The sequence below is a fragment of the Haemorhous mexicanus genome, chromosome 2 (assembly GCF_027477595.1).
Source record: "Haemorhous mexicanus isolate bHaeMex1 chromosome 2, bHaeMex1.pri, whole genome shotgun sequence".
Taxonomy (NCBI): domain Eukaryota; kingdom Metazoa; phylum Chordata; class Aves; order Passeriformes; family Fringillidae; genus Haemorhous; species Haemorhous mexicanus.
Genome location: NC_082342.1, coordinates 102,334,717 through 102,344,943, shown reverse-complemented (window position 1 = coordinate 102,344,943; position 10,227 = coordinate 102,334,717). Strand labels below are relative to the sequence as shown.

At 40.1% G+C, this 10,227-nt stretch overlaps 1 protein-coding gene across 2 annotated transcripts in view; it reads right to left on the bottom strand.

The window, feature by feature from the left end:
• Positions 1-1,644: 1,644 nt before the first annotated feature.
• CLDN34 (claudin 34) overlaps positions 1,645-10,227 on the bottom strand; it is a 9,048-nt gene continuing 465 nt past the window's right edge. The window contains exons 2-4 of one of the 2 annotated variants that reach the window (XM_059840392.1): positions 5,832-5,906; positions 4,109-4,239; positions 1,645-2,736 (exon numbers count right to left, since the gene is read on the bottom strand). In XM_059840392.1, coding sequence (XP_059696375.1) covers positions 2,034-2,678 — 645 coding nt within the window. In that variant the 5' untranslated portion in view covers positions 2,679-2,736; positions 4,109-4,239; positions 5,832-5,906 and the 3' untranslated portion in view covers positions 1,645-2,033. The remainder of the gene's footprint in view (positions 2,737-4,108; positions 4,240-5,831; positions 5,907-10,227) is intronic. The other variant, XM_059840393.1, reaches the window with a different exon arrangement.

Genomic DNA, 10,227 nt, shown 5'->3' with positions numbered 1-10,227 from the left:
GGAAACAGCAGTGGCAGCAACACAGAAACTTGGCATGTCCCTGATGGTGTTTGTTCCTTTTTCTTTAGCCATATGAACCCAATGACTTAGTGAATATAGTTAACAAATACAGTTGGGGTTGCTGGCATTTCTGTGCATACATTAACTCAAAAAGAATTGAAGAATAAGTAATTTTCCCCTAAAGTTTCCTGCCAGGGAATATTGGTAGTTTACTACTGTAATAAGTTTACTAGTGGCATAAACACATGGACAGATCTCTTTTTTTTTCCCCTTACAACTATTATATGATATAATCTAATATTATTGTAGGCCCCAAGGGAAGAGATGACAGTACTACTGACAGTACTATCGATTTGTACCTTTAAAACTGAAACCTACCAATATTGTAAAGAATGTACTTTGGAAACCAAACTGGAAACAATGTATAAGAAATAAGCTATTAAACTGCCTTCGTTGAAGCACCACTAGAAAGTGCTTTACAGCATCATAAAGAGTCAAAAGATAAGATTCTTGCATCAATGAAATAATTACCAATTATGAGATAAACTGCTGTTTGAAAAGTGACTGGAAAGGAAATGAAGGTGCTGTGGAGTTTCTATATTGTCAGACAGTACAGCAAAGTCAGGCCCGGGGGAAGATGTATGGGAAAAATTGGACTGCTAGAACAAGCTGGGCTAGTAACAGCCACCAGCAAGATGTCCTGGTTTGTTGGCATTTTGCCTTGTCTTGCAATGTCCAAAAACCATTAGATTTTTTTTAAATTTATTTTCTTCTTTCTATGAATCCATGAGTATTTTAAAAAATGGAGGACAATTAAAAGAGTAAAACTAAATTACTTAGATTTCTGTAGCATTTCTTTAAAAATGTAACAACAGTTTGAGGTCCTCTTTTAAGAGATCATCTGTTTGTCAACACTGTTGGCTCATTACTCCCAATCTCTAATTTTTTTTTTTTTTAATTTTCCTTATTGCAGTATTTGGGACATTTCTCTTTCTTTTTTTCTTAGGTGAAGTTTGGTTTCATGTGCCACAGTTAGCAGCTGGGGTTACTGTGGCCATTACAGTGGGTTAAGAGAAAAAGGTTTTCAGGGAGCATGTAATCTCCCAGCCATTCTAGGCATCTTGGAAAAAGGCAGTCTTTGTCTCTACATTGATTATAAACAGAACCTGAAGTGACCAGTTTGGATATAGATTTCTACATCAGATGAATCATACCCTGAAAGTTGCACTGAGTACTCCTGGTTACCGAGAGCACTGATTTTGACATTAGTTTTGTAATAACTTGTACAAGTTATTTCCGTCTTTTGCAATACATTTGGATTCAGTGATGTGTCAGATGAAGAAGCAAACACTTGCAGACTTTTTGGCTCTGCCTCCATTAAGAACTAAAGAGCTCACCTTCCCCACAGGCAAACATGTTGCAACATAAAATGCAAATAGCTTTAAAGAAAAACAGAAACAGTAAAGGAATGGCTCTTTATGTGCCCTAGAGGAAGAGGAGAAACTGGCAAGACATTTATAAGACAATTCAGAGAAGAGTCATTTGACACAACCATGATGACAATCATATTATTGGTTGTAAAAGTCTTGACTTGTCATGAAACATAGTTTGCTACAGATGTAACTAAATAAACAACAAAAGAACTTAGTACTGATAAGGAAAGAAATTCACATTTAATACGTGTTACTTCACATTTTTCTTACAGGACAGTTCATTCAAAGCCAGCTCTTTGAGCATGGTAAACATTTTACACCAAAAAAAAAAATTAATCAATAATGTTTGTATACACAAAAGAGGACAACTGGCAAAATTTAATCACATTTGCTGCTCAACAGCAGTTATCTCAAAGACAAACCTCTGTTAATAGGTGAGTACTAAGATGGTGACTCAGCTGGTTCATATAAGAAAATAGCGTGGCTACTATAAAATAAAATTGAATTCTGCAGTTCCTTAACTTTACAACCACTCATGCTGCTGTCCTTATCTCTTAACTGTGCTCATGTTCTGAAATAGCAGGGGGGGGATTTGTCCTGTCAGGATTTCGTGATAGTATTTGCAGTCATGGGAAATCTGTATGAGAGAGAAAATGTCCCACTTAGTAGCAGGAGGATGACAGCCACAATCCCAACAGGAATGGCAGCACCAGCTTCCTGTGCTGCTGGACTGGAGGGCATGTAGTAAGAAGGAGGAAAAGCTATGCTCTGGTTGTGAGTTATAGAATAGAAATTCCAGCTAACGGGAATCAGGACACACAGACCAGCAAATATGTAGAAGAAGCCACCCACCAGGAAGAACGGGGCTATGAGAGGTTTGTGAGTGACTCCCATATACACATTTCTAAGAGCAAATATTGTAGCAGCCAGTCCCAGCAAGCCCATGAACATGGCAATCAACAGGAGACCCTGAGCAGCGTAAATTTCACTGGGGATGAAGGAGTCATAGCCACTGAATTTATGGCAAAACTGTTCTCTGTAGCCAGGTGAGACGTAAAGGTAACTGATGAAGCAGACCTTCCAAATCCCCACCCAGGCAATGCCAGAGGAGATGACAGTGGTGTTGTCCACATGCCACACTCTCCATTCCACAATTCCCATTGAAACGGTGCACAGGATCCAGCCTATGGTGCCCAGAGCAAAGGCAGCAAGCTGGAGGTGTGAGGTGCTGACCAGGGAATTCATCCTTTGGAGCTCTCCTGCTCTGTCACAGACACAGTTGCCATGCAAAAAGAGAGAGCCACTGCAAAGAAACAAAAAATAAAAGGACAAAGGCAATTATTATGTGGGTGAATAGATGAACCTGTCAGTGAAAAAGAGAATGTGTGTGTAGAGGGAAGACAGCTGTCATCTTTCCCCAACTTTAATGAATTGTTGAAATTTAATATCCATGGACAAGTAATATAAAGGTTTTAGTTCTGTATACATCATGGTATCACTGAGAGGAGAAAGAGCCTCTGATTAGCTCCCCTAAAGATCTCCTTTTTACATTCACAAAAGGAAAATATGGGTTTTTTCCAAGTTATTGTCTTCTTTGGTAATTAACCATTATGTTCAAAGATCCTTTGACACATTACATATAACCAGGAGCCCTAGAGTTACTGACTAGCAGGAGCAAAATCTGAGAAAATCCTCAGGTTGCTGGCTGTTGCAAGAGATCCTACAGAGCAGAATCTTTGCTCCTTTCTCCCAGCAGCTGTGGCTTTGATGCTGGAGCCCTATCTGTACAGACTTCAGCTTTTGTGCTGTGTTTACTGAGAGCTGCTGGGACCAGTGTGGGACAGAAAACGCCGTACTTCAGAGGCATGAGCAAATCCACACCACAAAGTCTAACAACAGCCACTGAACTTTGATCATTTTCAGATTAATAAGCCATGGATGCATTAGCAGAAACATTTGAATTAATCAGAAATGTAACACTGTGCAGGGGCTGGAACCTGGATATGCTGTCATTGCTTTCCCACTCTCAAACTATACCCGAGTTTTTTTTTAGCTGCTTTACCTTTGCAAATCCCACTTGTTTATAAATTGCCCAATTTTCCCGGTTTGAATAATCTTAAAACTGTGCTGGAAAATACTTTAGTCATTTATATTTAAGATTTGTTTGCTGACTGTACATTCTGAGTGCAAATTAGGGTTTTATTGTATTAAAAAAAAGAAAAAAAAAAAAGAAAAATATATAAACAAATCAACACTTAATTTCCCATGTCTTTTGTACCATTTTTTGAATACTTACAGGAATGATCTGTGATCAGTGAAGATGTAGCCTCAAATTTATGTAAATCTGAAAGGTTCTAGGGATCTGTATATTTCATAAGTTTTCTAAAATTATTTTTCTACTGCTCCTATTTAATTCAAGACTGGAGAAATACTGTACCAAGCTGATTCTAATAAGATATGTCTGCCACCATTTTATGTGTACGAAACACTAAACATAAAGACTAAAGCAACAATTTTTTCATTTTCTGATGTTAGGGTAACCAGATTCATATGGCAATACAATCTAGTTGCAAAAATCCACCTGTGGAAGTCTTAAAAAAGAAATATCTTCATAACAATATGGCCTTAAGCAGACAGTGTCCCTCTTCTCATACCAGTGCCCACTACATACTTACTTCAGTCGTGAAGATGATGCCAGCCATGAGAGGATGGGACAGAGTGATTTTTGATGCCAGACAAACACAGCAAGATCTGCAGTTTTATCATTTTGGCCTCCCAGTTCATCTGTGTATCTCCTATAGATTTCCTGTGGGATATATTAATCTCTGTTATTGCAAGTGTACATTTAATCCTCTCTAGCATGGAGAAAATTGCTCCAGAAGAGTCTCTTGTATGTTTATCTGTTTAAGCTGAAATCAATTTATAAACACTTTTTCAGTTGGCTCCATTATTTACAAATAATGCAATTAATTTAGGGAGTGATTATAAATCCCCCTTTCTAATTAACAATTTTTATCAGGCATGGAGCACAGTAGCCTCTCTTTCTGTCCCAGTTCCTCAAAACAGCATCATTTCTCTTCCTGTCCAGTGGTGGGAAGGTGCTGGACAGAAAGAGGGTGAGCAGAGGAGTCCCATGCTGACTCCATTCAGTTTCTCTTGGAATCAGTGGAGCACAGAGAAGCCAAGCCTGAACCACGTGAAGATACCATTTTGTGTAGAGCCCTTAAGTCTGTAATACTTCTTGTGTACATCATAAACATTCATTTAAACAACTTGCTGCTATCAAGGTCATAAAAGATATGTCAGCAGGTGAATCCTTATCATCAACAGCTTTTCAGAGTATATTACCAGCATATAACTTCATTGATTGAATGTACCCAACTGTCTGCTCACAGAATTAAATGAGAATAAATGTGATTCTGAGCCCCACATGCCCACATTGTTCCATGTTTTTTTGAGAATCTTAAAGGGAATCTTAATTCCCTTTAAGATTCTCAAAAAAACATGGAACAAGCAAACACACAGACTGAAAGATTTTAAGGCTCATGCAAAGTTCTGAGAACACTGGAGAATAACCAGCTAATAAAGATGGGCTTTAGATGAGTTATCAGGTGTCTAGACACACAAAAAATTGCTTATGTAGGAAATGATTCATTTTGGCTCATTTCTCCACACCCTTCCCACTGGAGCATATTTGATCTAGCCTGGTATCACTGACTTAGAGAAAAAACAAAGTTCAAAAGAAGTACTTTTGAAATCGATGATGAAATGAAATTACAGTTCTCATACTTTTCAATTTTGTAAAATCAAACAGAAGCCTATACTTAATGACCTCCTGGTACTGAGATTCAGCATGAAAATAAGGAACAAAATATCAAGGTAAAATAGTTGCAGGATTTTTCTTGACCTAAGAAAACATGTCAAAATAAAAAAAAAAAAATAGTTCTAGTTCCAGATTCCAGTCTCTATTACTATGAATATTAATAAACACACTACAGGTTTTGCTGACATAATGAAAAGCAACAGGTTCATATCACTTGCCAGCAGCATTGATTTTAAAGGAAACCTTTGGGCAAAGAGTATCAGGGAAACTCGTTTTCCTCCAAGTGTAGAAAGATACATTGATTTTTCAGAACTACAGTGGCAAGTTTTAAAAAAAAAATTAAAACCAAAACCAAACAAGACATTTCCAGATGCCAAATAAAACAGGGAGAGAGCTGCAGAGGGCGTTGTCCTCCAGGATTTCAGCCGTTCCAGCGATTCCCTTGCTGTGAGGCCTCAAGAGGGAAGAAAGGAGGGAGGGAGGGAAGGAAGGAGGGTCATAGCAGGCTGGGCTTTACAGCAGCGCCTGGGTCAGGGCTTTGTCAGCTTTTCCCTCAGCTGGACCTTGGGGCTTACCCTGCACAAGTCTCTATCCACAGTAGGTGGGTGATGCAGGTGCTGAACTTGGCTTAAACACCAGCAGTGCCATTCCTGTGGGTTTCAAGCACAGAGGAATCCCTTTCAGAAAGGAGGAATTTGATCTGTCACCAACTTGTCATCCACAGGAAAAAAACCCCAACAAACCCAAACAAACAAACAAAAAATTTAATTTTTAAAATTAAATTAAAACTTTTTATCCCTGTGCAAATGCTCTTTTCAGCCTTCTGGGAGAAAAATGTGAAAGCTCAGTCCCTGCATGTTTGAGCTATAATGAATAAAATACAGTTCAAAGCCCAGATCATATAGCAGGCTGTGCTAACACAGACAGCACTGGCCAGTTTCATGCTTTAGTAATTACATAGATATTTTGAATTAATTTAATTAGTGTAGTAAGGTTACCTATATGGTCTGAATAACACAATGATGTAACACAGTCACTAGATGAAATGTCCTAAGGCAAATGAACTCATATTCAGTCAGCTACAGGAGATCTTCTGAGTAATTAGGTGGTGTCACTGCCATGTGGTTCTTGATTCAGGAGCTCACTCAGAGCTGCAGATTTCAGCATTCCAGCTTTGCAGACCAGCTCCTTCATGGGATGGAGTCAGCCTACAAAGGCAATCTGGCCAGCAGGAGCAAGCTAGGTCTGTGTGGTGTCTGTGTCAGTGGATGAAAAGCATGACTGAAAACCCTTGTCACTGAAAGAAGTGAGAAGTGGTTTTGAGAGGTGGCCACAGTACCATCTTTCAGTATCCCATTATTTCATCCACACTTTCATTTAAAATATACTCAGTTCAATCCAACAAGCACGCTAGCAGCTTTTGGGGATAGTCTTTGGAAAGTCTAGAAACAGTAGCTAAAAAACAGAGACCTGCTTCTACAGGCTTCTCTCCTGGCAGCCATTTTCTCTCTAAATATATCTTTCATTTCCTTCATTTGGAAGGGCTTTCCTTCACAGATATGTTTTTAATTAAATACCCTAGTAAAGTAAAAGCAAGACATCCTATGATTCCTAGAATGGATGGTTTGGGCTGGAAAGAATCTTAAAGATATCCTGTTCCAATCCCCTGGCCTTGGGCAGTGGCACCTCTCACCAGACCAGGTTGCTCAGAGCTCCATCCAACCTGGCCCTGAATGCTCCAAGGTCTGGGGAGTCTGCAGCTTCTCTGGGCAACCTGTTCCAATGCCTCACCCCCTCACAGTAAAGAATTTATTCCCAATATCTAATCTAAGCCTACTGTGTTTCAGTGGAAGCCATTCTTCCTTGTCCTATCACAGCTCCTGATGAAGAGTCCTCTCCAGCTTTCCTGTGGATCCCCTTCAGATTCTGGGAGGCTGCTATGAGGTCCTCACACAACTTTCTCTTCTCCATGCTGAACAGCCCCAACTTTCTCAGCCTGTCTTCATAGGGGGGTGCATTTAAATGTAATTTTGCTAGCATTCAATGCAAATTTGCACAGAGAAGACAGAAGTTACTGGTAAAAGATGATACTTCTCAGTGTATTCATCCAAAAATAGAAACTTGAATGGATCCTTTTGTATTTATTGCTGATTTTACTTAAATAGAGCATTGCACAGTGAGTAGCTTTTTTTCTCTATGAAAATTATGTTGAGCCATTGCACATGGACTTGAGGGACAGAATGAGGCATGAGTTTCCCACTTTTAGCTTCAAGAAATTGAGAGAATGCCTGAGAGCCATGTTGACTTCTCCTAGAAGCAAGCTGCAAGCTTGCTTCTAGGAGAAAAAAAATGAAAGCAAGCTGCTCTCACAACTGCTAAGTGGTTTCATAGAGGGGGATTTGGGTCATCTGTTCATCAGGCTTACCTTTAAAATTACTAAAATGAAATGTTGCAGTTGAATAGGTTAGTTCTTTGTGGCCACAGCCCCACCTCCTGATACTCTCAGCAGCAGGAAAAAACAGAAATTGAGCTATCTGGTAGTTTTGTCAACACTTTCTTCCAGTAATTGTTAGGAACAAAAGGCTGGGGCTATGATACTGGTGCTGAGGGTGGCAAAACCTCATTTACACCAAATGCATTTCACTTCTGCAATTAATACTGTGTCTTCCAAGCTGTTTTAATTACATTCAGTAGTCTATATGCATTGAGGTTTCAGATCTGCTTTCTAAAATTCACCCTGCCTTATGTTCCTAAACTGTAAATGCAAGAGAGAAAAAAGCTATCAAACTCTCTTAATTAATGCATTTAAATATTAGTTGGGCCTTTCAGGTTACTGGGTCTCAGGTTCCCTCCTGGGGGGATGAAGGCCTGTGCCAAGGACAGATGTCCAGATTGTAGGGTGGCATAAGGAAGTGTCCCCAACCACACAATCACCTGCAAGACTTGTCCTTAAATTCATCATTCCGTATGATGGGTTGAGAGCAAGAGGCTGCAGCTTTCTGAGGCATTGAAGGGAGTTTGCTATTTGGGAGAGGTGCTTTGGTTGGGAATACATTTCCCAGCAGCAGCACCCCTCTGCAGTATCTCTTATCCCTCTGGGACCTGAGGCACCAGGCAGAGCTGGACAGGACAGTCAACAACACCTGGCACATAAGATCTCAAACTCTGAAACTGCAGGGAAATGTGAGATGGAGCTGGGTCTTGTCATGGAAATTTGTGAAAGTCTAACACAAATTGCATGATCCTTGACATGATATTCAAAGACTGATTAATGCCTTAGGATCCTTGAGTTTGGATGTGTCTAGAAGAGAGCTTCAGAAATGCTTTTTATCCTTCTGCCATCACTGTTTCAGCACAGCTCTAGCTGAAGGACAACTTTGTCTAGACCAGTCCAGTCCACAAGATTTGCCACCACTGGCTGATAAATCAGTCTATTCCTCCCTTCTTCAATGGATATTTCAAACATTCAGTGTGGCAGTTCTTTTGTTCCTATTTTCCTAGAAATAAAATTAGCTGCATTTAGGACCCATTCCTTGAATACATCTTCCTGACACTCATGAAGTCTTGAGCTCTGATGTTTCATGTTTAGATTTTAGCTGTCACTAACATACTTATTTTCAGTTAAAAAAGACAAACTAGTGGGGCCTAGAGCCTTAGAAGTCATTGTAGGGTATGTCCAGATTTGTAGGGTATGTCCAGATTTAACATGCCTTATGTCCCCTGTCCCTCAAATGTCAATGTCCAACGTTATAAACTCTGCTGCTTCCATTTATTCACTGTGTTTCAAAACAAGCAAACCAAAGTGATCTTCATTTCTCTTCCATCAAGTAAGAATACATTGAAACTTAGCTTGAAACTTAGTGTAAAAGTCTTTGCATATTTCAGGAAAATGTTTTGATTTGCTTTGATAATAGGATGAAATGAAATTGATTCTATATATTCTCACTGTTTTCTCACACCCTAATTTACTTCTCTCTGCCTGAGCCCATCTTATGCTCTTGTTACATAAGGAAACACTTCAGGCTGGTAGGCAGTGAGATGGCAGTGGGATTGACCCAGGACCCAGATGACCCAATATTATCAGAGTTGCTACAGATTGTTTTGCCTCTGTCTTGAAGAAAGCTCAATTTAGAGCCAAAGTGGAACAGTTTAGAGACATTCCAGGAATGACAGCCCCTGAAAAACTAAGGCAGATAACCTGTCTCTGTTGAGATGGGATCCTCTCAGGAAGCTTCAGAAAACAGAGGGAGTACAAAAGCTTGCTTACTCTGGATGTCTGGCACAGAGAAAAGAGCACTCAGGGTTCAGTAGTGTAAATTAGGCAAGCACATCTAGGTCCCAGAGAACTCACACAGGACTGGGAAGATGAGACACTGAACACACACCTGGGACATTGGAAGATGTCACCAAGAGCAGACACCTCCCAGCCAAAAGAACAGGAGCAAATGCTTCCTGGAGCTACAGGGGAAATTAGGAACTCCTGAAGCAGCTTGAATGTCAGCCTGGAAGTGCTGCACAGGCACCTCGTTGGGAGGCAGGAGCATTCCCTGAGCCAAGGGCACGTAAGGAAGCTAAAGGGGCAGCAGGAGAGCACAAAGGCTGCACATAGCAACCTGCACACAGCAACCTGCACACAGCAACCTGCACACAGCAACCTGCTGGCCAGGTTTCCTTCACAGATGGGGGAAATGGGTGCAAGGAGAGCCTTCCAAAAGGAGAGGAGACTGTACTTGCTTCCTCGTAAATGATAGCACAGCTAAAATAAAATACGCTAAAAAATGTTCCGACAGAAGAGCGATGTCTGAGTCTCCCTGTCTGAACCCACTTGCCTGCCAAAAAATCTACTGCAGCTTGTAACCAGCTTAAAGAGAAAGTTCATGATAAACTCTTCTTATATAAATAAAAATAGAATTTTTTTTGCAGCCCACGTAAGCAGGAATTCACTTATTTCCACTTATTTTGTGCTTTAAG